The sequence below is a fragment of the Tursiops truncatus genome, chromosome 11 (genome assembly GCF_011762595.2).
Source record: "Tursiops truncatus isolate mTurTru1 chromosome 11, mTurTru1.mat.Y, whole genome shotgun sequence".
Taxonomy (NCBI): Eukaryota; Metazoa; Chordata; class Mammalia; order Artiodactyla; family Delphinidae; genus Tursiops; species Tursiops truncatus.
The window spans coordinates 58,644,065-58,670,616 of NC_047044.1; the positions used below are offsets into that span (position 1 = coordinate 58,644,065).

The 26,552-nt window shown below is 50.9% G+C and overlaps 3 protein-coding genes across 8 annotated transcripts in view; 2 read left to right on the top strand and 1 right to left on the bottom strand.

Annotated features, from left to right (window-relative positions):
- Window positions 1–18,140, bottom strand: part of LOC117314221 (transmembrane protein 198-like) — a 36,940-nt gene extending 18,800 nt beyond the window's left edge. The window contains exons 1-5 of one of the 5 annotated variants that reach the window (XM_033866511.2): window positions 17,933–18,137; window positions 16,656–16,915; window positions 15,502–16,083; window positions 14,899–15,059; window positions 13,667–14,776 (exon numbers count right to left, since the gene is read on the bottom strand). In XM_033866511.2, the coding sequence (XP_033722402.1) occupies window positions 14,639–14,776; window positions 14,899–15,059; window positions 15,502–16,083; window positions 16,656–16,830 (1,056 nt within the window). In that variant the 5' untranslated portion in view covers window positions 16,831–16,915; window positions 17,933–18,137 and the 3' untranslated portion in view covers window positions 13,667–14,638. Of the gene's footprint in view, window positions 1–13,666; window positions 14,777–14,898; window positions 15,060–15,501; window positions 16,084–16,655; window positions 16,916–17,932 lie in introns of those variants that run through there. The other 4 variants (XM_033866512.2, XM_033866516.2, XM_033866514.2 and 1 more) reach the window with 4 other exon arrangements.
- Window positions 7,592–13,490, top strand: MMP19 (matrix metallopeptidase 19). Its single transcript, XM_033866510.2, has 9 exons — window positions 7,592–7,827; window positions 8,120–8,205; window positions 9,095–9,225; window positions 9,472–9,687; window positions 10,160–10,405; window positions 10,989–11,114; window positions 11,936–12,100; window positions 12,262–12,389; window positions 12,570–13,490. The coding sequence occupies exons 1-9, from the start codon at window positions 7,738–7,740 to the stop codon at window positions 12,903–12,905; spliced, it is 1,524 nt and encodes a 507-aa protein (XP_033722401.1). The 5' UTR covers window positions 7,592–7,737; the 3' UTR covers window positions 12,906–13,490.
- Window positions 18,141–18,874: 734 nt separating the features above from the next.
- On the top strand, window positions 18,875–26,483 carry DNAJC14 (DnaJ heat shock protein family (Hsp40) member C14). 2 transcript variants are annotated; one of them, XM_033866517.2, is made up of 7 exons: window positions 18,875–19,511; window positions 19,958–21,423; window positions 24,167–24,273; window positions 24,481–24,600; window positions 24,953–25,113; window positions 25,217–25,319; window positions 25,529–26,483. In XM_033866517.2, exons 2-7 carry the CDS (start codon window positions 20,014–20,016, stop codon window positions 25,737–25,739), a joined length of 2,112 nt encoding a protein of 703 aa, XP_033722408.1. In that variant the 5' UTR covers window positions 18,875–19,511; window positions 19,958–20,013; the 3' UTR covers window positions 25,740–26,483. The 2 variants fall into 2 exon arrangements, with proteins under 2 accessions (XP_033722408.1, XP_033722409.1); XM_033866518.2 differs by lacking the exon at window positions 25,217–25,319 and having other exon boundaries at window positions 25,529–25,720.
- The last annotated feature ends 69 nt before the right edge of the window (window positions 26,484–26,552 follow it).

A 26,552-nucleotide genomic window follows, 5' to 3' on the forward strand; every position in this document is an offset into this window, starting at 1 on the left:
GTGCTCCGCAACGGGAGAGGCCACAGCAGTGAGAGGCCCGCGTAACGCAAAAAAAAAAAAAAAAAAAAAAAAAAAAGATGTGGAAGCAACCTAAGGGTCCATCAACAGATGAATGGATAAAGAAGATGTGCATATATATGTATACACACACACACACACACACACACACACACACACAATGGAATACTACTCAGCCATAAAAAGAAATTTTGCCATTTGCAACAACATAGATGGACTTGGAGGGTATTATGCTAAGTGAAATAAATCAGACCAAGAAAGACAAATATATCACTTACATGTGGAATCTAAAAAAATAAAACTAGTGAATATAGCAAAAAAGAAACAGATTCACAGATATAGAGAACTAACTAGTGGTTACAAGTGGGGAGAGGAAAGAAGGGAGGGGCAAGATATGGATAGGGGATTAAGAGGTACATATTACTTTGCATAAAATAAATAAGTGGGACTTCCCTGGTGGTCCAGTAGGTAAGACTCCGTGCTCCCAATGCAGGGGGCCCGGGTTTGATCCGTGGTTGGGGAACTAGATCCTGCATGCATGCCGCAACTAAGAGTTCTCATGCTGCAACTAAAAGATCTCGCATGCTGCAAGTAAAAGCTGGTGCAGCCAAAATAAATAAATATTTTAAAAAATAAATAGGACGTCCCTGGTGCCGCAGTGGTTGAGAACCCGCCTGCCAATGCAGGGGACATGGGTTCGAGCCCTTGTCCCGGAAGATCCCACATGCCGCGGAGCAACTAAGCCCGTGTGCCACAGCTACTGAGCCTGTGCTCTGGAGCCCGCAAGCCACAACTACTGAAGCAAGCCTGCACACCTAGAGCCCATGCTCAGCAACAAGAGAAGCCACTGCAATGAGAAGCCTGCGCACCGCAATGAAAAGTAGCCCCCTCTCGTTGCAACTAGAGAAAGCCCGCAGCAACAAAGACCCAACAAAACCAAAAATAAATAAATTTTAAAAATAAATAAAATAAAAAAAGAAGCTCAGGGACTTCCCTGGCGGCACAGTGGTTAAGAATCCTCCTGCCAATGCACGGGACACGGGCTTGAGCCCTGCTCCCGGAAGATCCCACATGCCGCAGAGCAACTAAGGCATTGCGCCACAACTACTGAGCCTGCGCTCTAGAGCCAGCGAGCCACAATTACTGAGCCCATGTGCCACGACTACTGAAGCCCGCGTGCCCAGAGCCCATGCTCTGCAAGAAGAGAAGCCACTAGGTTGAGAAGCCCGCGCACTGCAGCGAACCACATTTAAGCACGTCACAGTCAAACTGTTGAAAACCAAAAATTAGAGGCAATCTTGAAAGCAGTTTGAGAAAAATGACACGTTACTATATAGAGGACCAATGATTTTTTTTTTTTTTTCTTTTTGGCTGCGTTGGGTCTTTGCTGCTGAGCGTGGGCTTTTTCCAGATGCGGTGAGCGGGGGCTACTCTTTGTTACGGTGCACGTGTTTCTCATTGCGGTACCTTCTCGTGTTGCGGAGCACGGGGCTCTAGGTGCGTGGGCTTCAGTAGTTGTGTCTTGCGGTCTCTTCAGCACAGGCTCAGTAGTTGTGGCGCACAGGCTTAGTTGCTCCGCGGCAGGTGGGATCTTCCCGGACCAGGGCTTGAACCCGTGTCACCTGCATTGGTAGGCAGATTCTTAACCACTGCACCACCAGGGAAGTCCAGGACCAATGATTTGAATTACCATGGGTTTCTCAACAGAAACTGTGGAGATCAGCAGACAGTTTAAAGTACTCAAAGGAAAAAAAAGAAACCTATTGACACAGAATTCTATATTTAGTTTTACATGGCATAAACATGGCTGCTGGAAGTCACCCATTTGACCCTGTGGAAGGGGGACAGAGAAGGGGTAATCATTGTGAGATGGACAAATACCCTGAGGAAGTAACCACCACAGTTATGTACATAAACCTCTACCCTCTACATATTCATTTTCATGATCTATCTGGGAATTTTGGCAGAAAAGGTTTTTTTCCCCGGGGTTTATGATATACTTTATTAAAAAAATTTTTTTTTTTTTGGCTGCATTGGGTCTTCGTTGATGCTCGTGGGCTTTCTCTAGTTGTGACGAGCGGGGGCTACTCTTCGCTGCAGTGTGCAGGCTTCTCATTGCCATGGCTTTTCTTGTTGTGGAGCACAGGCTCTAGGCACTCTGGCTTCAGTAGTTGCGGCACGTGGGCTCAGTAGTTGTTGCTCGCAGGCTCTAGAGCGCAGGCTCAGTGGTTGTGGCGCATGGGCTTAGTTGCTCTGCGGCATGTGGGATCTTCCTGGACCAGGGCTCGAACCCGTGTGCCCTGCACTGGCAGGTGGATTCTTAGCCACTGCACCACCAGGGAAAGCCCCTATTTTTAAAATTTTTATTGGGGTACAGTTGATTTACAATGTTGTGTTAGTTTCAGGTTTACAACAAAGTGAACCTGTTATACATACATATATCCACTCTTTTTTAGATTCTTTTCCCATATAGGCCATTACAGAGTATTGAGTAGAGTTCCCTGTGCTATACAGTAGATCCTTATTAGTTCTTTATTTTATATATAGTAGTGTGTATGTGTCAATTGGCAGGAAAGTTTAAAAAGCGCTGACAGAGTCAATAAGTAAAGCAATGAACGCCAGCTGAATACTCATTCCTTGTATTTGTCTAGTCAGAAAAGCAACTTTCAATTTGCCTTCAATACATGACCTTAATCTAAGCTGGGTTTGGTTTCCTGTGCTTCTTCAGCTCCCCAACCTGACTGCCCTTTTCTCTTGCTTCTCTTTTACACTCTTTTTGCCACTGGCCACCACCATTGGCCTCACATTGGCCTCTTGCCAACCAGTTCTTTCTGATCTTATTGATCACCATGGCTACTCTGGTCAGTGGCCAGCCTTACTTTGTGGCCAATGATCAACTGGATAGTTTTCCACCTGTTCCAGCTTTTGGTTTTCAAAGATCTCTCTGATTTCTCCTCCCAGTGTGCTTCCTTCCCATCAAAATCTGGCTTCCTTTTTGAAAGTAGGCAGATAGTTATGTATCATCCCAATTTTTTATAACATAGAAGCATCACTCCTGTGATAACACACATGTGCACACACACACACACTAGGGGTCTTACAAAACTGGGTAACAGGCAAGCGTACATTTGTAGGAATAGCTTCTGTATAAAAAAAAAATCTGAGAATACAGTCTTCCTTAGGATCAATGGTCTTCTTTCTCAGCTATCTTTTCCCATTTCCCTTTTCAGAAACTTCCTTCACAGCTGAGGAGTGGTGCTCCCTATGCCAAAGCAGCTCCAACTCAGGCTGGAATATGGTGTCTCTGTCACTTTTAAGTCCTTGAGCTCTTTCGTCCTCACTCTGTGCAGGATATACTTGTAATGTGTCAATGCTTCCCCCATTGTCAAACTAATGAGTTCACTACAGAGCAAAAACAAAACTACACTGGTGAACACCCACTATTTTTCTGAAGTAAGTTAGGGGCAAAACAGGGGATGCAGAAGAGAACTGTCCCCCTACATACCCCCTCCGCCCAGGTCAAGGGCAGCCTTCTCACCCCAACATCCCTCTCCTCCGCAGTTGCTGCCCTGACAGAAAACAGAGAAACTTGTGTCTTTCCCAAGGTCTCCGTCCCACATCTAGTTACTACCTTCTTCAAAAGGGGAAGTCAGTGTTGAACTCCTTCCCTGGCTAACCCCCTATCAAACACTTTTGCCAACACCAAAGGGAGCCAAATGTGGCTTTTCCAGGCCCATGACAGTCCCCAAACATTGTGGCAGACCTGGGGTCACAGAGTGAGGACAGAAGGCCAAATTGCTCCCCAACATCCCACTTCACTTGGGAAAATCAATAAAGATCAGTTTGGGTTTTGTTAAGGAAAAGGCTGCCATTCCCAGAAGGAGGAAAAATCCTTTGTGTTACCATCATTTCCTTATCATCCCAGATGCTGAAAGAACACTTACACTCATTCCTCTACTCCCTTCCTTATTTCAGATGCTAGAATTTATCCTCTCATGCAGCCCTTTGTCACTGTGCTGGGTAATGGGACCACCAGCAGAAGCCTCCAGCATCTCCAGGGGAGTCCTGTGGGATAACACCTTTGTATGTGGATTGGAGAAGGGGAGCAGACCTTGGTCTCCCCAACACTTGACAGGAACCGAAGAGCTCAGGGATTTGGGTCTGATGTCCTCTCAACCGAGCCAGTTTAGGCTAGTGCCTGTGCGGGTGGGAGGGAATGCCAGAAAGTGTTTGTAATGTGGGTTGAGGAAGTTTGGGGTATCCTGGGAACAGAATATGCTGGCCCAGGCCTGAGCCATCCCCAAGCCCCTCCCACTTCCCGGTTAGTAACCAGATCCAGTTGTGCACAGTCCTGGGCATCGCTTCCCATCTGGCTTCTAGGAACTCATAACTAATTAAAGGAGTGTGTGTGTTTGTTGGGGGAGGGGTCCTCTTAAAAACAGAGGTTTCCAAGATAACAGCTTGGCGAGAACTCAATCCCATTCAGCCAGGCAAACTGCCCTCTCTCCTGACCCCCTCAGGGCCCTGAGCGGAAAACAGGCCAGAGGCTGACACTATATTTCTCCCACGTTTCTCTAGATCAAGAGCAGTATCTAGGCCAGCCCTAACTTGGTTACACCCTACGTTTTTCTCACCTCCAGTTTCCAGTTTCAGACCCCAGACTTGCTCTTTATATACCAGAATGTCCAGCCCTCCAGGTCACCCCATTAGGGTGAGGATGCTGTCAGAGGGGGGTGGGTGATGATTCGGAGATTGGCTTCTCCTGGGCTTAGAGACCTCTGCCAACCTTTGCCCTTCACCCACAGCCCCATAGCTCCTGAACATGAGAAAATACTCTCAGAATCTTACCTACTTCCTGCTGCTACAGTTTAAAATATTTTAATTAAAAATATTTCTATACAAACTCTTCTCCCACAATCTGTGGGCAGAGAGGGAAAGCAGTTTGCAGGATGGGAGCAAGCCCGCCAAAGAACCCAGGAGTTCTTTCTCTCAGACTCAAGTTCTCTGGGGCAGGCAGACCGCATGTCCTAACCCTTCGCACACATTCACACATGTCCCCCAGTGAGAGATGACAAATTCAGAGGGAAAAAGAGCTGGGTCAGCTCGGCTCAGGGGGTGGGGACTGGCGGAAATGGAGGTCATTATGCCGTTATGGGAACAGTTAGTCACGCAGTCTTGCACACATGCCCAGCTTGCAGTTCCTGGCTCTAAGGGGTTTGTTTGGGGGCCTGTGGAAACTCTTGGGAGACTGCGAAGATCATAGCTTGGGCCTGAGGCTCTGCTGCTTCTTCCTAGCTGTGTGACCCAAAGTAACCTGTTAGAGACTCAGTCTCCTTTTCCATAGAAGGTGATAATACCAGCCCACAGGGCTGTTGTTGAGATTTAAATGAGATAAACTATTTGGCAAATTTTACTGTTTCACTCTGTTCTTTCCCTGGCTCCTTAGTGTCTAGAATGTGGCTCCGAGGCCAGCGTGAGCGCCCACCCTTTACCTTTTATAATAACCGTTATCTCTCTCACTAACGTACTAACATACACTCCTAAGCATTATTCCCCCACCCCCGCTTTTTTTTGTTGTTGTTGTTGCTATATGAGGTGCCCAAGGGGAGGGAGTAATCTGCTATCACATTCATCTTACTTTACTCCTTTCCCTTTCCCCACACCCTTCTCAGCTCCTGTCCCTCCCCCACTATGCTCACTACTTCCTTTCACTTTCTGTCTCATCCCACCCACAGTCTCCATCCAGGGGCTGAGGCTGGGCTGGCGGAGCTGGAGCTGAACTCTGAGCCACTGACAATTCCAAGTAAATGCATCAAAATATTACTAGTGGTTTTCTTCTGGGTAGAATTTACTGGTGGTTTTCATTCTCTTCCTTGCTTATTTTGGTATTTTCCAAATTTACTATAATGAGCAATGGATATCTTATTCAGAAAAAAAAGAAATAGAAGGCTTCCCTGGTGGTGCAGTGGATAAGAATCCGCCTGCCAATGCAGGGGACACAGGTTTGATCCCTGGTCCAGGAAGATCCCACATGCTGCGGAGCAACTAAGCCCGTGCGCCACAACTACTGAGCCTGTGCTCTAGAGCCTGCAAGCCACAACTACTGAAGCCCATGCTCCTAGAGCCCGTGCTCCACAACAAGAGAAGCCACCACAATGAGAAGCCCGTGCATCGCAACAAAGAGTAGCCCCTGCTCGCCACAACTAGAGAAAGCCCATGTGCAGCAACGAAGACCCAACACAGCCATAAATAAATTAATTAATTAATTAAAAAAAAAGAATAATTCCTCCCTCATAGGAGGATAGTGAGAATTAAATGAGATAATATATGAATCACCTAACACAAAGTAGTTCTTTAACTGTAAGGTTTTCTTTTCTTTCTTACATAGTATTCAAGACCGTCTCTAAACTCTGGCTCCCAGCCACTCTCCCAGCCTGGTCATTCATTTGACAGACATATTAAGCAGCACCCGAAGCACTGACCTAGCCTGGGGTAGGAATGAAGCACAGCCTCAGAACCTCTTACTGGGTACAGCTGGCTTTTTTCCCTCTGCACTTTTGCTCAAGACCTGCACTGTCCCTGTTCCTCAGGACTCTTTTACTCCATCCAACTCATAGCCAGCCTTCACAGCCCAGCTCAAAGCCTGCCTCCTCTGCGAGCCTTCCCACAGCCCCATGGCCCTCAGGCTGGGGCACCCCCTGCCTGGCACCCTGGTTCCCCTCATTTCAGGTGCTTGTGTTGGTCTCACCCTATCTGTAATGTCCCTGCAGGCAGGCTCTGGCCCTTTATTTCCTTGTATCCTTGTTATCCCTCCCTGCAACCCACACATTCCAGGTACATTAAATGCTTGAAATGATGACTTTTTTTTTTTTTTTTTTTTTTTTTTGCGGTACGCAGGCCTCTCACTGCTGTGGCCTCTCCTGTTGCGGAGCACAGACTCCGGACGCACAGGCTCAGTGGCCATGGCTCACGGGCCCAGCCGCTCTGCGGCACGTGGGATCTTCCCGGACCGGGGCACGAACCTGTGTCCCCTGCATCAGCAGGCGGACTCTCAACCACTGCGCCACCAGGGAAGCCCGAAATGATGACTTTTTATTAAAGCAGACACAAGCAGGTTTCAAGAGCATCTGAATTCCCAACTTGGTTTTGGATGCAAAGAAACTGAGATCTCATCCTTCATTCCTTCACCTGAAACCCAAGCACCTAAGCAACTTGCTTCCTACCTCTTAGTTTTATTATTATTTTTCCTATCCTAGAGCAGACAGGGAGACATGAAGGTTGCAGACGAGGGGTTTGCTACCCAAGGGTCACTGGGGCACAGGAATGTCCAGCTTCAGAGGATGGCCATGGTCCCTCTCCCTAGTCTTTGCAGATATTCTGCCTCTGATCCTGCCAGGATACCCACCCACAGGACAATATGGAAAGTCTTTCGGTCTCCAGCAGAGGACCCTGGGGGATAGGGTTGGAGGCTCTTCTTGACTTCTGCTCTCTGGCAGGGCAGAGGTTAATGGTGAATTGCAACACATCTCTGGGCTGAGTCACCTCCTACTGACGCTCCCCCCAATTGCCCTCCTCTGAAGTTTTATGAAGAGGACCAGAGACTAGAGAGTGAAAAGAACTGAAGGGAAGAGACCCCCACCTAGCCCTGCTCCCCCAGGCTCCCAGAAATCTCAGGGCAGAGGGCACAAACAGCCTCTGGAGCTCTTGCCTGGTGGGACCATGAACTGGCAGCGGCTGTGGCTGGGCTTCCTACTCCCCATGACAGTCTCGTGCTGGGCCCTGGGGCCTGGAGAGAGGGAGGCAGCAGTGGTGAGTGCCCTGGGAAGGTCAGACCCAGGCTGGGGGAGGGATGGAGGAACTGCTCCATGGTCCCATCCAAGCCTCCCTTCTGACCTACAACTGCCTTCCTTTCCCTTCCTTCCTCTATTCCATGATCCACCCCTACCCATCTCCACTCCTTCCGCTTTTTCCTCCCCTAACGTGCCTCTCCTTTAGTCCTTCCACGTCTGTCCCCTCCTGTCCTTATGGGCTGTTAGGTCACTTAGAGCTTCACCCAGAGACTGACCTCCTTTTATTCTGCTGACCCCTACCCTCCTCATAGGATTACTTGTTGCAATACGGGTACCTACAGAAGCCTCTAGAAGAACCTGATGACTTCAGGCCAGAAGATATCATAGAAGCTCTGAGGTGAGAGGTCATAAGGTGCATGCCTTCAGGGTCAAGGTCACAAGGTCTCCTTTCTCTCTTCTAAACCCTTTCAGTCCCCAGGCCCACCTCTGCTTAACCCATGTCCACGCTGGGGATCTAGGGAATGGGTGGTGGGGCCTGGGGTGAGATGGGGATTCAAAGATGAGGGCACAGTCATTGGATCTTCCTAGGCCCTAAGCACTTCTTTGGAGGCTCCATGCCATGTTATATCCAAAATACTATTATTTGGTCACATTCCACATGAAGTATAATTTATATGTAAAACTGTGAGTTGAGTTGGAGCTGAGTTGTTGACATGATGTTGCCTTTCGTAAACATTTAATATGGGATTTATTTATTTCTATTTTGAAGTTTTCATATTTTGGATCTAATGGGTCATTTTTCTTTCTGCTCTCAGATATGTTCCCAGGCCCTTGAAAAGTCACAGTACCTGCGGCGCCTGATGGATGAAATTGCCCCAGAGCAGGCTGGGCTGGGAGGGACGGGTCCAGCCAGGAGGGGAGAAAGCAAAGGGAGGACAGGCCCTCAGGTGGCAGCAGTGGTGGGAGAGTCTCCAGAGCAGGAGGCAGGACACTTACCTAGATCAGAAGGAGGTTAGAAATTGCAGTAGAGGAAGAAGGCAACCCCAGATGGCACTTTACCCAAATAAGAGCATGAACACAGGAGGTGAAGCTGGAGTATTGCCTTTATGCAGAACAGGAAGTCCCAATTATGAGGACTGGATCCTGGAGTGATCCCATCAGCTTCAGAGCTTTTGGGCCATTCTCAGCCACCACCTTGGGCAGCAGGGGGCCAAAGAGCTATCCCCAGTTCTCAGTCATTCCAGATGCCCCTTCCCTGCTGGATCCATCCCTCTCCCTCTTTCTAGAGCTTTTCAGGAAGCATCTGAGCTGCCAGTCTCAGGTCAGCTAGATGACGCCACGAGGGCCCGTATGAGGCAGCCCCGTTGTGGTCTGGAGGACCCCTTCAACCAGAAGACCTTTAAATACCTGCTGCTGGGTGAGGGCTGAGCCTGGGAAAGGGAGGGAGAGGAGGGGTTGGCATGGCTGTGGAGCACAGGTGGCACTGAGACAGCCTGGATGAGCTCAGTGTTGAATGGATGGTCACCTGGTTATTAACTGATCATCACTTGCCTGGAGGGGTTGTTTCACAGCTTTGCTAAGGGAGTGCCCAGACTCAGGGGAACTCTTCGGAGCTGGCAAAAGTATCTGTGCTTCTAATCTATTTTCTGGTCCAATTAACCAGGCCGCTGGAGAAAGAAGCACCTGACCTTCCGCATCTTGAACCTGCCCTCCACCCTCCCATCCTACACAGCCCGGGCAGCCCTGCTTCAAGCCTTCCAGTACTGGAGCAATGTGGCTCCCTTGACCTTCCGGGAGGTGAAGGCTGGCTGGGCTGACATCCGCCTCTCCTTCCATGGCCGCCAAAGCCCATACTGCTCCAGTACCTTTGATGGGCCTGGTAGGCACCAGCTCTCAACTCTCACTTCACAGACCTCTGTCCCCTTGAGTCAGTGACTCTGGAACCTTAATGTCAGGTCACCCCCATGCTCAACTGTACCCTACACTCTCTAACCACCTTCTAATATTCCCTTGGGGAGCAGCATGTCACCTCCCTGGGGCCTTACCAAGCCTCTTCTTTGAAGCTTATGCCTTCTTTGTTGGTTTAAGTTCCTCTGCTCAAGGCATACCTCAAAGAGGACAGGGCCAGAGATGACAGAGTGGCTGGGAGGTAAAGGGACAGAGTGATGGGCATCCCTGAGAGAACGGAGTGATGACAGCGGAATCTGAACGGAGTGAGAGGTATCCAAGAGACAGTGAATATACATGGGGGAATTTTAAGGGAATGGAGTAATTGGAGTTTATAACAGGCAGGGGATGCTCCACCCTAGGAGACTCTGACCTCCTTCCTGTCTACCCTTGCCTTTGTCCAGGGCGGGTCCTGGCCCATGCCGACATCCCAGAGCTGGGCAGTGTGCACTTTGATGAAGATGAGCTCTGGACTGAGGAGACCTACCGGGGGGTGAACCTGCGCATCATTGCAGCCCACGAACTGGGCCACGCCCTGGGGCTTGGGCACTCCCGATACACCCAGGCCCTCATGGCCCCTGTCTATGCTGGCTACCGGCCCCACTTCAAGCTGCACCCGGATGATGTGGCTGGGATCCAGGCTCTCTATGGTCAGTCCTTTCCCCTAGTGATCGTGAAGGTCAGTCTGACCAGTATCTCTTCAGGCATGAAGAGACAGGTCTAATCTTCATGGAGGGAAATGGCTTGGCTTCTTTCTCTTCCTCCTGCCCAGTTACTTGGCCTTCTTCATTTTCAGGAGCTGTTTTTCTTTCCTTTTTTTTTTGGCCTTGCCGCATGGCTTGTGGGATCTCAGTTCCCCAACCAGGGATTGAACCCAGGCCACGAGGCCGCTGCAGTGGAAGCCCGGAATCCTAACCACTAGGCCACTAGGGAACTCCCAAGAGCTGTTTTTCTGACACTTCCAGGTCTAATCTTTCTGCCAGAGCTCTCTCCCCTCATACCTGTTCTAGGGGATGAAGAATGAACATTCCAGCAAACCCCCTTCTCCCTTTCTAGTGCCTCTCAAAACTAAAAATATGTCTCCTGCTGATATCAATATGATCTTTCCTCCCACCAAGGAAAGCTCTCTAGGTTTCCCTTTTCCTCTCTATGGGACCTCTGAGCTGAACTTACAGTAGAAGAGTGGGGAGGCCAGTGCCTTCTCTCCCTGAGCAGGATTATGTTACCTTGCAGGCAAGAAAAGCCCAGAGACAGAGGATGAGGAAGAAGAGACGGAGCTCCCCACTGTACCCCAAGTGCCCACAGAACCCAGTCCCATGCCAGACCCCTGCAGTGGTGAACTGGACGCCATGATGCTGGGTAAGACCCTTCTCCTCTAGGCTGTAGGCAGGCAGTGGGGTGGCCTGCTGACCTTGAGATGGGAGTGAAATTGGACCTCGGCGTGAGCAATGGCAGTTTACCACCAGACAGGGGTTGGTGGCCATGGAAGGAGGCATGTGGTATGGGGAGGGAGGATTCAGAACCAAATTAAAGGTGGGCCAGGCTGGAATTTACCTCTGCTGCCACCCTATGAGGGCCACTAAAAATATCTGGAAATACAGCAGGATGGAGAAAACAGTCTTAACTGGAATGTCTATTAGAGAGGGTGTTATACCCACATGGAAGTACAACTTGGAAGCCACCTGGGGTAGGAGGGGAGGTCCCCAAGGGGGAGCAGCTACCTGCAGGGCTTTTGTTTTGTTTTGTTGGGCCAGGGCTGATTTGCTGTGAACAATAAAGGAGAGGCTGAACACTGGGTCCTCCTTCTCTGCCCTTAATCTTCTCTCTGAATTAAAGTTGAATGAATTTTTGAGAAATCAGCCTGTGAGAGGACAGCAAATGATTAGTCTGCCTGAGATACCCACAAGTCTTTATTTGACCTCTGCCTTTTTTTTTTTTTTTTTTTTGCTTTACGCGGGCCTCTCACTGCTGTGGCCTCTCCCGCTGCGGAGCACAGGCTCCAGATGCGCAGGCTCAGAGGCCATGGCTCACGGGCCCAGCCACTCCGCGGCATGTGGGATCCTCCCGGACCGGGGCACGAACCCGCGTACCCTGCATCGGCAGGTGGACTCTCAACCACTGCGCCACCAGGGAAGCCCGACCCCTGTCTTTTTGACTTGTTGACACGCTTATGCTCTCAGGGCCCCGAGGGAAGACCTACGCTTTCAAGGGAAACTACGTGTGGACCGTGACAGATTCAGGGCTGGGTCCCTTGTTCCAAGTGTCTGCCCTTTGGGAGGGGCTCCCAGGAAACCTGGATGCTGCTGTCTACTCTCCTCGGACGCAATGGATTCACTTCTTTAAGGGTGAGGGGACTAGTTTACAGTGTGTTACCTGAGGAGGGCCTATAATCAGAGGGTCCATAAAAGGAGGGAGGGATGAGAAGTTTCTGAGACGGTGGAATGGAGGAACTGAAAGCTATCACCTGGCGACAGAGGTGTCTTGTTCTTTCCTTACATGCTCTCAGGAGACAAGGTGTGGCGCTACGTTAATTTCAAGATGTCTCCTGGCTTCCCTAAGAAGCTGAATAGGGTAGAACCCAACCTGGATTCTGCTCTCTATTGGCCTCTCAACAAAAAGGTGTTCCTCTTTAAGGTATGAAGTTCAAAGCAAGGGCAAATCCCTTCTTAGGAGGGGCGGGCTACCTCACAAGGAGAAGCAGACTTGCTCTTGAAGGGAGTTCTTCTGCAGCTGCTGTGGGCTGAGGGTAGACCTCTGGGGGGTCCCTAAGCTCTCTTCTCATCCTCCTTTTCTCCCTGTCTGCCCCACACCTAGGGTTCCGGTTACTGGCAGTGGGACGAGCTGGCCCAAACTGATTTCAGCCGCTACCCCAAACCAACCAAGCGGTTGTTTACAGGAGTGCCAGACCAGCCCTCAGGTGCCATGAGTTGGCGGGATGGCCGCGTCTACTTCTTTAAGGGAAAACAGTACTGGAGCCTCAATCGACAGCTTCGAGTAGAGAAAGGCTATCCCAGAGATATCGCCCACAACTGGATGCACTGTCGTCCCCAGACCCCAGACACCACCCCATCAGATGGGGACACCACTTCCTCAGCCACAGGAACAACCTTGGATACCACTTCCTTGGCCATAGATATCACATCACTTTGAACACTGACCACTCAGCCAGAGATACGATCTTGGACATTACCCCCTCAGTCACAGCCTCCACCACCCTTTTATTCCGTGGCAACGTCACCCTCCCAGAGATCTAAGACCTCAATCAAACGTCTGCTGCAGCACGAGCATGAACCATGGACCTCACGCCTCTAAATGTCCCAGCCCCAGCCACCACTCCCCTGTATTCTTTCCCTCCTGGGCAGTGACTCTCTAACTCAGCCCCCAAATCCATCCATTTCTTCCCTGTCTACTCCCTGGAGGACATTGGTAGAGGAAAGGCAGCCATTAGGCCTTTAGCTGACAGGAGGCCACAACTGGGAAAGCCTGGGTCCTGTTCTTCCTAGATAAAGTGCAAGAAAACAGCATAGCCAGTAAAATGAGCAACGGCTTTGTAATCCTTGAGAATCACATTTACTTGCTTATGACTTTGGGCAAGTTAATTAACATCGTTAAGCCTTGGATTTCCCGTCTGCAAAATAAGGTTAATACCAATCCTGCAGGGTTGTTGCATTAAATGAAATACTATATGTGAAGTGCCTGGAGCATTTGTGCTTAATAAAGGTTAACTTCATGAGAGAGCAGTGAACAACTCTTCCTCTGGCTGTGCGTGTGCAGCTCCTACGGTAGTCCAGTCTGATAAAGGTACCCTCATCAGATCTTTAAGGGACAGAGGACTTGTCAGTATGGCTAACCCTTTGTTCTGGGGTGCAAAGAAAGAAAAGAGCAGCAACAGTAGAGGCTGGACTCCCTGATTCAATGTTCAATGCCATTTTATTCACATGCTCCCGTGTTCTTCCTCCCTCCCATCATAACCCTGCTTCCCCGGGGCAGGGACATATCTTCCTTCATACTGTCTGGGGAACCAGGGTACAGACTTTGGGCAGGAGAATCAGGGGTAGTGGAGAGTTAGAATGGGTTAGTGGCTGGGACAATGTTCTGGTTAAGGAGATTAGTGTCACCTATGATGAGAGGCAGAGAAGGCACTTGTCTTCCACGCAGCCCTGAAGACCAGGCTCCTTTGGGCAAAAGGGCAAGACTCTGGCATGTGGGCCAATGCTCTCTCCTTGGAGCAAGAAGCCAGCTTTGGGAGAAGGGGGGTGCTGAGCCAGGCACTGCCCTGTGGTCTTCCCCACATTAAGAAGAAGGGAAAGGGAAGCACCATGGAGGACAGTACCCCCAACTGAGGTAGGAGAAGGGGGCTTGAGCCTACGGGGTCCAGAGGGAAAGGCTAACCAGGAACCCAAATGCCCCCTAATGAGGGACCTGGGGATTAGGGACCCTTGAGCTCCTCTGTTGCCCTTCTCCCCATCAAAAAGCTATCAAGTGCTTTAGGAGGCTTCCTGATTTTCTTTAGGTCCTACAAAAACGAAACCCCTTATTTTACCATTGTGAGGCAAACTGAGGCGGGTATATAGAAGGCTATCTGGGTAACGGTCCTCCTTGGTTTGGTTTGGAGGGAATTAGGGAGTCAGTTACTTTAGGGACCAGGGCACCTCTATTATTGGACAGAGGTATGTACTCATATTTCCATTCGTCTCCCTTCCCTACAAGATTCTTCTCTATCTGTACCTAAAACATATCCCTACAGGGCTGCTCTGGGTTGGAGCACAGATTCCATCCCCAAGAGGTGGGGAAGTTTGTGTTGGATCCTGTGGGCCCAGGCCCTGCCCACCTAGTGTTCCCAGGCCCTTGCTAGGGGTGAGGGCATCAGTGGAGGTTTAGGCTCAGGTCCGGGTGGAACCAGAAGGTGTGGTGAGGGGTACAGTGGAACCACAGTCAGAATCCAGGTCCAGGACAGTGTGGGGAGCTGTGGCCTGGGTGCCTGGTCCCAGCTGGCGCTCTCGAAGGCTCTGGAGATAGCTCTGGAGGGGCACAGGGCAGAGAGGGCAGAAGAAAGGGCCTGGGTCAGAGCCCCCCTCCACCCTGAGCATCCCCATGTGCCCTCTCTCCCATGCCCCTGAGCACCCCCTACCCCTCCACTCACTGGAGCCAGACTGTCAGCAGGGCTCCGGGCGCTGGGGTGGAGCGGGCGCCGGTAGCTGCCCTCACAGAGCCCCACCCCAGGGGAGGTCCGGTGCCACTTAGCCTCTTGCTGACGGATCCGAAGGAGTTGGAGATGCCTTCGCTGGTGGCTCAAGACCACTGCTTGGGAGGGGGCAATACAGACTCAGGGAGGCCTCTTTAGACTCTGAAACCCACCCCCAAATACACTCATACTCTAGAGAAACCCATTCAGTGTCCCTGTTACGTCTCTCTCAAATCTCATTCCCCCTCCAGTTATTCTAAAGAAAGTTTTCTTTGTAATCCTCCTACCCTTTCCTTCTGGACTTCCCTGACACCTTCCTTTTCTTCCATATCAGTCCCCAGTAACTCTTCCCTGCACCCCCCTCCCCCGACAATGACTCTTCTCATTCTTACCCAGAACTTTGGCTCCTCCAACTCTGTCTTCAAAGCCCTGCCCCATTCACCTTAGACACCTCTGCCTTTTGCCTCAAGTGGATTTTCCCCCTTCCCCTCCTCAAGTCTGGGAACCAGGGACAAGAGAAGGCACAGGTTGGCTGCTTTCTGTACCATGGCAGTAACTCACCATTGGTGTGGCCTCCACGTTCCTCATCCATGAGCTTCCACTGGGCCAGGGCCCCAAGGGCCCCCAGGGCTGGCCAGGTCCCCAGCAAGACCCAGCTATACCAGCAGAGAGGAGGCAAGGCTGGAAGTGCCTGCAAGCGCTGGCCCAGCCGACTGCCCAGTGCCAGCCCCTCCAGGAAGTAGTCAGCACAGGCCACCAGCACCGCAGCACCCAGCAGGGCTGTGCCCAGAACTGTGAATGGACGTGGCCACCGAAGTGTGAGCAGGGCTCCCAGCAGTGCCAGCCCCACCAGCCCCCCGGCCGGCACCCAGGCTGAAGGTGGTTGGTAGATGGGCTCAGTGCCCAGCAGGACCCCGGCGCCCAGGGTTAGGCCTAGCAGGAGACCAGTCAGGAAGAGACCGACACTGCGAACCAGCATGGTGACTAGGCCGCAGAGGAGTCCGATGCCTAGCGCAATGCCCGCGCTCACCTCCAGGCTCAGCTGTGTCTCTAGCACACGCTCCTTGTGGCACAGCAGGAAGATCACCAGGGCTCCTGATAGCAGGCCGGAGAGAAACATCACTGCCTTGAAGCAGCGGTAGCCTGGGAAGGGAGGCAGGAGGCACTGAGAGGCAGAAAGAGGTCTCCAGGGATGGCTCTGATGAATCAGGAGGGAGAGGAATGGCTGACCAGAGGAGCAGAAGGCAGGAGCAGCACACACAGGGACCTCAAGGCAAAGGGCAGAAAGGGATCATCTAGGGAGGGTAGGGACTTTTCAGGAACTGAGAGGGGATGGGAGAGCAAATCAGCAGGTAAGACGGTAAGACGGATGCATTGAGGGGAATAAGTACAGAAACAAGGTTTCGTCCTTCCAGGGATGGTAGACGGGAAGAAATCGGCACAGGCTGGTTCAGATTATTGGGGAAGGGTGAAGAAGCCTTAAGCATAGAGGGTAATTTGGGAATGGAATCCTGAGGTAGGAGGCAAGGCTCAGAGCTGGAGGGTGTGGGCATGGGGGATGAAAAAGAGCTGGCAAGAGCAGATCAGCCACACTGAAGGTAGCATCCCCCGACAGAGGAGGAGAGGTGGCTCAGGAGCAAAGGAGAAAGTTGGCATCATCCTTGAGGGTGACGGTCTTGGGCAGCTGCCCCCCAGAACCCTGGCCCTGCCCTCACCGAAGCAGCAGTAGATGATTCCAAAGCAGCAGCAAAGAGCACACACCAGGGCGGGTGCCAATTCAGGATTGTCCTGGGGTTCCAAGACACATCTTGGGTCTGGAGGCTCTGGGAGTTGTTGATTAAAGGGCCTGGGGTCAGAGGTCATGGCCAGGGGCAGCAAGGCTTCCTCCATGGCCGAAGAGAAGGTGGTCACAGAGAGGGAGGTCAGTGTCAGCTCCTCTCATCCATCCATGAATGTCTTGAGGGGGCTGGGAAACCTGCAAGGGGGTAGGGGGCAGGAACTCAGGTGCCCATGAATCTTGAGGACTCTGTACCTCTATTTCTTTTAAAGAAAGGCCAATTTCAGGACGGAGCTTAGCCCTGCTGGGGTAACTGAAGAAACCTACAGGACCGGGTTAAGGGGAGCCAGCTGTCTCTTTATCACCCTCTGAAACAAGGACATTAAGTAGGACTTCAAATCTTATAAAGGTAATGAGTCTTTGTCCCCTGGCTTTTCAGGGTGGGGTGGGAGCAGTAGGAAGTCCTCGGTCTGTGGAGGGAGGGGCCCAGGGGTACTAGTGAGACTGGAGGCTAAAGACTCAGCAGCTTGTTCCAGCCGAAAAGAAAGCTTGCCCCATCTGCAGCTGGGACTCAAAATTATCACACTGGACTGGGAAGAATGGACTTAATAGAGGGGGGAGAAGGAGAAGGAAGGGGAGAGAATGAATCATGGTGGGGGTCTCCCGACAATTGCTCCAACCCAAGAGAAGGAAGAGGGGGAAAAATCAGACACCAAGAGTTTGAGACAAGAAATCAAGTAGAGACAGAAAGCCACACTTTATCAGGGTTTTGAAGCCTTGGCTTCAGGTGGAGGAGTTATTGGGGGAAGGGGCGTTCAGCCACAGTTCAACTCCCACGATCCCCCACGGACTAAGCAGGCACCTTGCCCACAGACAACATCTCACATCCTGGTAGTATTTTGCTCCTCCCCTCAGGACACTGGTGGGATTTTTCCTACCTCCCCCTTTCCCCTGGGGTGCCAGGCCTGCCAGTGGGATATGATCTCAGTTCCTGAAAGGAGAACACCAAGGAGGAGGGGCTGGCAGTGGGGGCACTATGGGAGTGGGGTAGGGTGGGTGCAGGCACTTCCCTTCAGCTGTCTTCTTTTGGACATCAAGGTCTTAACAAGCAGGAGAGTTGGCTTGGGCAATCCCTGGGGTTTCTCTCCCCAATCCGCTTGGAAGTCTGGGGACTCTAAACAAGGAGAGGTTTGGGAGGGGGTGTTAACTACTCACCACCCTGTCAGGGCTGAGGAGAGGAGGGGGTAGATGTGCTTCCCTAGACCCCCAGCTGCATCCCTGCCTGGAGTCCTAGGCGTTCAGGCGGCTGTCGGGCGTGGGTACCCGTAGGGCCACTCTGTTCGTTGCCCCCTAAACTCTTGTAAGTCGTAGCCCAAGCCCCGTGAGCTAAAAGCAACCAGCTTGGGGGCGGGGTGGGGGTGGGGGTGGAGGAAGGGGACAGGGTGGGGGGGTGACATCACGGGGCGGGACCCTCCAACTCTTTTCCCTGTGTGTGGGGGGACCCAGTTTGCCTACGGCTCTAGGCTGGGATCAGAGACCCCCTTCCATAGCAGGGAACGGTGTTGGGGGAGCCACAAGAGGTTTGGGGAAAGGTCTCTGAATACTTAGGCGCTGACTCAACAACGAGAAGCTTTCAAAACCCCTACTGGTGTCCCAGCGCCCCCCTACTCCGGCTTGGTTTCTTCCACTTCCCAGAGAATTGGAGTATTGTCTTCTGGAGAACTTGGTGGTCGGGATCGGGGACCCCGGGAAGGTGCTCTTACTGGTCTGGGGGCGCCGACGAGGGGTTCATGGGTAGAAAAACTTGCGGAGCAAAGACGGGGTCTGGAAGGGGGACTAACGGAGAGGCGTGTGCAGAGGAGGGGACCGACAGAGAGGGTACCCAAGCCGGGTCTGAGTGGGGGCGGGGGCGCTTGTCAACGTCGACTGAACAGCTTGGTATGCAAACGAGATGCAAAGCAGCATGCAGATGAGTGCAGTGTTTTTTGGCACTCCGCTCGGGTCCTAAGCCCAGTGGAGCCACGCTCTCAGTCCTCCGGTCCAGCTTCGTGACGGGGACTGAGAGCTGCACCCAGAGGCGCGGATCCGGGCCGTGGGAGCTGCAGTTATACGGGGCAGTTCGCCAGCTGGGTCAGGCGCGGTGGCGGGGGGTGGGGAGCGAGGGTTGGTGGGAAGAAAGGGGCAGCGTAGGAGGGCCAGGGCGGGGCCAGGCCCGGGGCGTCCTCCCCTCCGCTCCACCCCCGCATGATACAAAAGGGCCTCTGTCCTCATTACAGCAAGGGATCAGTGCGGTGGCTCCCCTACGCTCCCTGGTTTTGACTGCAAGGGAAAAAGACTGGCTCGGTGGCTTTCCTCTATCTCCCGGTCTCGGCACAAGCCCAAGAATACAGCCAGAGGAACTTGAGACTCTGCCCCGAGTCCGCAGGCACTGCTGCAGCGCCCACTTGCTTCGCTTCCTGTGGCGCAACCTTCGGGGATCCCACTTCAGCACGCGGAGGGCGGCAGCAGAGAGCCCTTTAAGGGGCGGGGCCAGTGCTTCCTCAGGACCGCCCCCACTGGTTCGACTCCGCGCTTGCAGCACTGGCTCGCGCCTCCGCCAACCGCTTTTACTTTTCCTTCCCGTGTCTTCCCCGGTGACCCCGGAGGTGGAAGTAGCCCCAGGTCGGCGGCCGTGGCGGGGACGGAAGGCGGAAGCAGAGAGTGAACGGGAGGCGGAGCCGGGGGAGCTGCTCTCGTAGCTCCCCCTGGCCCTCGGCCCAGCTGCTCGAGGGGGAGGAGTTACCGCCGCTCTTCTGTACGTTACCTTGGTCCCCTCTACCCAGCCCGAGGGTTCACGGTTTTCTCTGTCAGGGGCAACCACAAGCTCCGCCCCCAGATTTTCCTTAAAGACCGCACGGTCCCCACCCTTTTCTGGCAGTCTGCGGCCCCCTTTCCGGTCGTCTTTCCTTTTTTCCCAAGAGTGACCCCAGGACCACACCCTTTGTGGTACCTCTTTTTTCCCCTGATTCAGCATTATAGCTTTCTGGGGAAAGAAAAAAATAAGGGGATTTGGAGGAGGGGGGAGGGAGCAGGGTTGTCGTTAATGTAGTATTGGCTTTATTGCTGGGGTAGTGAATGCCCAAAAGAACTCGGGAAAACAAGGGAGGTGGGTCCGTTAAATATATCTCCCCAATTTAAGATTATGTAACCTCTCTCTTGATCCTATCCTTGATCATCCCCACCTTGATACCTTTGTTACAGGCATCAGAACTTACCATGATGGCTGTGACCTAAAATCCTCAGGAAGCCCTGGGGTCATGGCCCAGAAGCACCCCGGAGAAGGAGGGTTGTGTGGAGCCCACCACAGTGGTGGTGCCTCCCTCAGGACTTTAGGACCCTCTGTGGACCCTGAAATACTTTCATTCTCAGGACTCAGGGACTCAGCTGGGCCTGCTCCTAATGGTACCCGCTGCCTCACAGAGCACTCTAGTCCTAAGTACACACAGCCCCCAAATCCAGCCCACTGGTCAGATCCAAGCCATGGCCCTCCAAGGGGTCCAGGACCCCCTAGGGATGGAGAGGACCCTGATCAGAGTGAGGCATCTTCAGAAGAGTCAGGAGTGGACCAGGAACTCTCAAGAGAGAATGAGGCTGGCTACCAGGAAGATGGGAACCCTTCTTTCCTTTCCATTCCACCTGCTTGTAACTGCCAGGGAACCCCTGGAATCCCTGAAGGGCCTTACTCTGAGGGAGGAGACAGCTCTTCTAGCAACTTTTGCCACCATTGTACCTCTCCAGCTTTGGGGGAAGATGAAGAGTTGGAAGAGGAATATGATGAGGAGGAACCTCTTAAGTTTCCCAGTGATTTTTCACGTGTGCCCAGTGGAAAGAAACCTGCACCCCGGAGACAACGGCACCGCGTTCCAGCCAAGGAGGATACTCGGGAGGGTGGACGCAGAGATCCCAGATCCCCTGGTCGACATCGGCTGGGTCGGAAACGGAGTCAGGCAGATAAGCGCAGAGGACTGGGATTGTGGGGAGCAGAGGAACTGTGTCAGCTTGGACAGGCAGGCTTCTGGTGGCTGATCGAACTGCTGGTATTAGTGGGGGAGTACGTGGAAACTTGTGGCCATCTCATCTATGCATGCAGGCAGCTGAAAGGCAGTGATCTGGACCTTTTTTGGGTCTGGGTTGGAGTCTGGGCAGGGCGGCTGGGGGGCAGGGCCCAGGTGATGTTCCAGTTTCTGAGCCAAGGGTTTTGCTATGGGGCAGGGCTGTTCACCCGTTTTCTTAGGCTACTGGGTGCTTTGCTGCTTCTGGCTCTGGCCCTTTTGTTGGGCTGTCTACAGTTGGGCTGGCGGTTTCTGGTAGGACTGAGTGACCGGTTAGGTTGGAGGGGTAAAGCCACCTGGCTCTTCTCTTGGCTAGCTTCTCCCACCTGGCAGCGGTGCCTGATTCTGCTGAGAGAGAGCAGGCCGTGGCAGCAGCTGGTAAGAATAGTTCAGTGGGGTTGGCTGGAGTTGCCTTGGGTCAAGCAGAGGACCAGTAGGCAGGGGAATGCACCTGTAGCTAGTGGTCGCTACTGCCAGCCTGAAGAGGAAGTGGCTCGACTGTTGACCATGGCTGGGGTTCCTGAGGATGAGCTAAACCCTTTTCATGTGCTGGGGGTTGAAGCCACGGCATCAGATGTTGAACTGAAGAAGGCCTATAGGCAGCTGGCAGTGATGGTGAGTACCCTTCCCCTCTGTTTCCAGTTCTTTGTTCCCATATTTTATTTTCTATTACAATTTTTGGGAGAGTGGAATAAAGGGAAGGCAGAGTAGAAAGTCAACTTGAAGACGAAGAGCATCTTTAATTCTTAGGAAAGAGTCATAAAGACTTTCCCCCCCTTTACTATGGGATCTGACTTTCCCTTAAAGTTTTTTGTCATGAGATTCTTTTTCTTAATGAAAATCAACGAACCTGGTGTATTAGACAGTGTTGGACTCACTCATCTGGAATAACCAGGTGAAATCCTGAGTAGGGTGGAGAAGAGACCTAGTCAGAAAGCCTGGCAGTTCTTCTCTCCTAAACAAATGAGGGTTTTTTGAATACAGGGAAATCCAACTGTCTGTCGCAGTGAGGCAAGTGTGGACTAGTGTGGGAACGTTCAGGGAGTACATGTGAGTGATTATTCCAGGACCAGGTGAGAGAAGACAGCTGTTTCAAGACCAACAACCCAGAGTGGGAAAGGAAAGGAGAATGGGACATAAATCTTGGAGAGGCATGTACATACATTTTCAGGTCATACATGAAAATATGGTTGCTTTTACTGGTAAGCGGGTATAGGTGGGAGTTGTGACGTATCATGCTCAAGGGAAATGGTTTGATACAAGCATGCAATCAAATTGCTTTTAGAAGTAGCTATTCAGGGACTTCCCTGGTGGCGCAGTGGTTGGGAATCTGCCTGCCGGTACAGTGGTTGGGAATCTGCCTGCCTGTCGAACCCTCGACAAGGGTTCGAGCCCTGGTCTGGGAGGATCCCACATGCCATGGAGCGACTGGGCCCGTAAGCCACAGCTACTGAGCCTGCGCGTCTGGAGCCTGTGCTCCGCAACAGGAGAGGCCACGATAGTGAGAGGCCCGCGCACCGCGATGAAGAGTGGCCCCCGCTTGCCACAACTAGGGAAAGCCCTTGCATAGAAATGAAGACCCAACACAGCAAAAATAAATAAATTAATTAATAAACTCCTACCCCCAACATCTTAAAAAAACAAAAAAAAAAAAAAAAGAAAAGAAGTAGCTATTCAGATGCTATTTTTAGATATGCCATTTCTATACAAGTAAAGCTATTATGAATGTAAGTAGTGTGTGTAAATTGCATTGGAGGCCTATTTGAGTGTATGGAACTTGACTGGTAAAATATCACAGTGTGTAAATTATCTCAATGGTTGCATGACACTAAAGGGGAATGGGCAACCAAAGTTTCCATTAACCATTCAAGGCACAATAAAGTACCAGGCCTGTAACTTACCAGAGGACTAAATTATCAATAGTTTGGTGGGAAATGTATGCCCCTTAGTGGATGGCCTGGGATATTCTGAGAGTGGGGAACAGTGTTCACACTCAAATTGTTACTAATGGTAGAGTTCTTTTCTCACCTTTATGTCTTTTAGCAGACATCCTCTCTTGGGGAGTATCATTCAAAAATTCTCATTTTCAACTTACTTTTTTGAAATAGAGCTGTAGTAAAGTTCCCTGATCCTCAGTAGACCTGCTCTACTATCCAAAGTTCTCCCTCTTGTTCTGGGCCACAGTATCCGTGGGCTTCTTTTTTTGGCCGTGCCACATGGCATGTGGCATCTTAGTTCCCCGACCAGCGATTGAACCCGTGCCCCTTGCATTGAAAACGCAGAGTCTTAACCACTGGACCACCAGGCGAGTCCCTGTGGGCTTCTTTTATACAACCTCTCACTGCCTTTAATAGGCCCTAAATTGACCATTACCCACATTCTATAAGTTTGGGAATGTGAGAGATTTAATAGCATTCTGTTTATTTGGCCTCAGTCAAGAGACTAGCTTTATCTCTGTTTTTGGTGTATGTGGATGGGAACAATCAGGAAGCTGTAGAAAGTGAGGATATTATCTGCTTTGGAGAAAAGGCTGAAAAGTGGATAAAAAGCCTGTGAGGATCGTGGTATGTTATCAATATTTCACTCCTGGGACAGAAAGGCAAACTACTGTAGGAAGTTTTGAGTATATATGAGAATTTCCTAGTTAGAAAATAGAGTTTGAGTATGTTGGAACTCTTAACTTTATGACTGACAGTAAAGTTAAAAGATGAGGGTTTAGTACGTGTGTGCCAGGTAGTCACACACATACTAAACCAACCATCCCTGCTTGCCTGGGATTGAAAGGTTTCCTGAGACATGAAATTTCAGTGCTAAAACTGGGACAATCCCAGGCACACTGGGACGGCAGATCGCCATAGTGCCAGATTCTGTGCCATATGCTTCATGTGTTTTCTCATTTAATACTCCCAACAATCCATGATAGATAAAATATTCTACGTCATACAGCTAATAAGTGACAGAGGTGGGACTTAAACCCAGATCTGTCTGCAGAGCCACAGCAATTAACCATTAAGCTATACTGACTCTTCAAAAAGATGGTGAAGGAGAACGCTTTTTTTTTTTTTTTTTTTTTTTTGCGTTACGCGGGCCTCTCACTGTTGTGGCCTCTCCCGTTGCGGAGCACAGGCTCCAGATGCACAGGCTCAGTGGCCATGGCGCATGGGACTAGCCACTCCGTGGCATGTGGGATCTTCCCGGACCGGGTCATGAACCCATGTCCCCTGCATTGGCAGGCGGACTCTCAACCACTGCGCCACCAGGGAAGACCCCGAAGGAGAACCCTTTGATATGAGGTTATTTTGACCCAAAATGGGGAGAGGGTTGGAATGGATATGTGATGAAATCTGTGTTTTGGTAGGTTCATCCTGACAAAAATAATCATCCTCGGGCTGAGGAGGCCTTCAAGGTTTTGCGGGCAGCTTGGGACATTGTCAGCAACCCTGAAAGACGGAAGGAATATGAGATGTAAGTTGGAGCTAGGAAATTGTCAGGTGGGGTAAATGAATAATCTTCAATAGCAGAGATCATTGGACTTGTGGATGGAGGCTCTCTGAGGCAGAGAGAACTGAGGTGGCTTGTCTAGCTGGCCAGGGGCCTCAAGAAGCCAATAGATCTGTCTCCCTTTGTCCCTCACTCAATACTCTCTGACTTACAAAGCCTTTTTTCTCTCAGGAAGCGAATGGCAGAGAATGAGCTGAGCCGGTCAGTGAATGAGTTTCTGTCCAAGCTGCAGGACGACCTCAAAGAAGCAATGAATACTATGATGTGCAGCCGATGCCAGGGAAAGCATAGGTATGACTTAAATAGGACAGGAGTGGGACAGCCACAGTTTAGGGATTGGGTAGCTAAAAACCTTCCTTGTATTGTCAGTAGTTGTGGGATCCAGATGGTAAGTAACAAGACCCTGAGGTTTCTACTTTTGCTATATTGTTAAGAGACTGAGGATTTGAATTAGCAAGAAGAAAAGATAATAGTTCTAGCTTTAAGATAGAAGGTTGAGGGCAGGGTGTACATAGGCATTTGTAACAACTGAGTCAGTAACCATATTTGTCAGTAATGATGAAATGTCAGTAATGGAGACTACAGCAATGCTCTAGGTAAGCTTGATAGATTATTAAGGAACTGCCCTTTTGTTGGATTGCAGGAGGTTTGAAATGGATCGGGAACCTAAGAGTGCCAGATACTGTGCTGAGTGTAATAGACTGCATCCTGCTGAGGAAGGAGACTTTTGGGCAGAGTCAAGCATGTTGGGCCTCAAGATCACCTACTTTGCGCTGATGGATGGAAAGGTGTATGACATCACAGGTATACTTCTGTCCTCTGGAAGTATGGGCTCATATATCCAGCCCATCTGTGATATCACAGCCAAAACTGTGATATTTTGGCTAATTATCTCTCATGCTTGCAGAGTGGGCTGGATGCCAGCGTGTGGGAATCTCCCCAGATACCCACAGAGTCCCCTATCACATCTCATTTGGTTCACGGATGCCAGGCACCAGTGGGCGGCAGAGGTCGGTGGTATTCCTCTCAATAATCTATCCACTATTCTAGTTCTGAACATGGTTTCATGACATGCTGTTTAGGACATGTAGGTGTCTCACCCTATAAGGAGTTTGGGAACTGACTCGGTATATCTTTAAAATAGGTATAAATAGGTAACATAGGTAACCATTTGACTCCAGTATCTCTTGCTTCATCATGTCTTCTGTTTTCCTGTCAGAGCTACCCCAGATGCCCCTCCTGCTGACCTTCAGGATTTCTTGAGCCGGATCTTTCAAGTACCCCCAGGCCAGATGTCCAACGGGAACTTCTTTGCAGCTCCTCAGCCGGGCCCTGGGGCCACTGCAGCCTCCAAGCCCAACAGCACAGTACCCAAGGGAGAAGCCAAACCGAAGCGGCGGAAGAAAGTGAGGAGGCCTTTCCAACGTTGACACCCCCCCTCTTTCCTCAAATCAATGTCAGGGAGTCAAAAGGGCTGTGTACAGCACAGGATGGAGTTTGATTTGTTTATTTTTAAATATTTAAAAAAGGGAAAATTTTAAGCTCAAATTGTTCACTCAGTACTTATAGGAAGCCCTGGAACCACTCTCCCTCCTCCACCAGCACCCAGGAACTGAATCTTGTCTTCTGACAATACCAAAGAAATAGGGGGTGGCTAGAACAAAGAACCTAGGGCCTGGACCTGGGCTGGACGATATCTCCCATAGTAGTGTGGGAACTGGGTAATTCCCTGGGATCTGTATGCCTTTGTCTTGTCTTTTGCTTCTACAGCAGATGACACTTTCCCCCCTTTTTAAACGTGTCTGTATTATTTCTTGACCCATTTCAGGAGGGAGCCCCCTCCTTTGCCTCAATATACTAGTAAAATGACAGAACGAGAAAGCATGTAACCCTAATTATAGGAGATACATAGAGTTCAGAGAGTGGGAACTCTCACCTTGTGGGTAATCACCCAACTTCGTGCTTATTGCTGCAGGGATGGCCAAAACTAATAATTTTTAAAAAATAGAATCACGCTCTCTGCCCTTGGGTGAGGGGGAAGGATAGAGGGGCTCCCGGCAGCCCCCTTATGATCCAAGGGTTTGTATTTTTTTAAGTTTGTTCATATTTGTATGTATATATCTATTTAAAGCCAGGGGATTATCTTTCTATAAATACATAACTGGCAACCTGTATCTTCCCTCTCTTCTTTGCCCATATAGCTGGAGCCCTTTTTTTTTCATTTGAGAATCTTTTCCCTCCTA

Bases quoted from the DNA above. Each gene is read 5' to 3' on its own strand.
- MMP19 (XM_033866510.2), top strand. From the start codon at position 7,738: ATGAACTGGCAGCGGCTGTGGCTGGGCTTCCTACTCCCCATGACAGTC. The intron at 7,828-8,119 runs GTGAGTGCCCTG...CCCTCCTCATAG, and splicing joins GAGAGAGGGAGGCAGCAGTG to GATTACTTGTTGCAATACGG. The intron at 9,688-10,159 runs GTAGGCACCAGC...GCCTTTGTCCAG, and splicing joins CAGTACCTTTGATGGGCCTG to GGCGGGTCCTGGCCCATGCC.
- DNAJC14 (XM_033866517.2), top strand. From the start codon at position 20,014: ATGGCCCAGAAGCACCCCGGAGAAGGAGGGTTGTGTGGAGCCCACCAC. The intron at 24,274-24,480 runs GTAAGTTGGAGC...TTTTTCTCTCAG, and splicing joins AGACGGAAGGAATATGAGAT to GAAGCGAATGGCAGAGAATG. The intron at 25,320-25,528 runs GTCGGTGGTATT...TTTTCCTGTCAG, and splicing joins GGCACCAGTGGGCGGCAGAG to AGCTACCCCAGATGCCCCTC.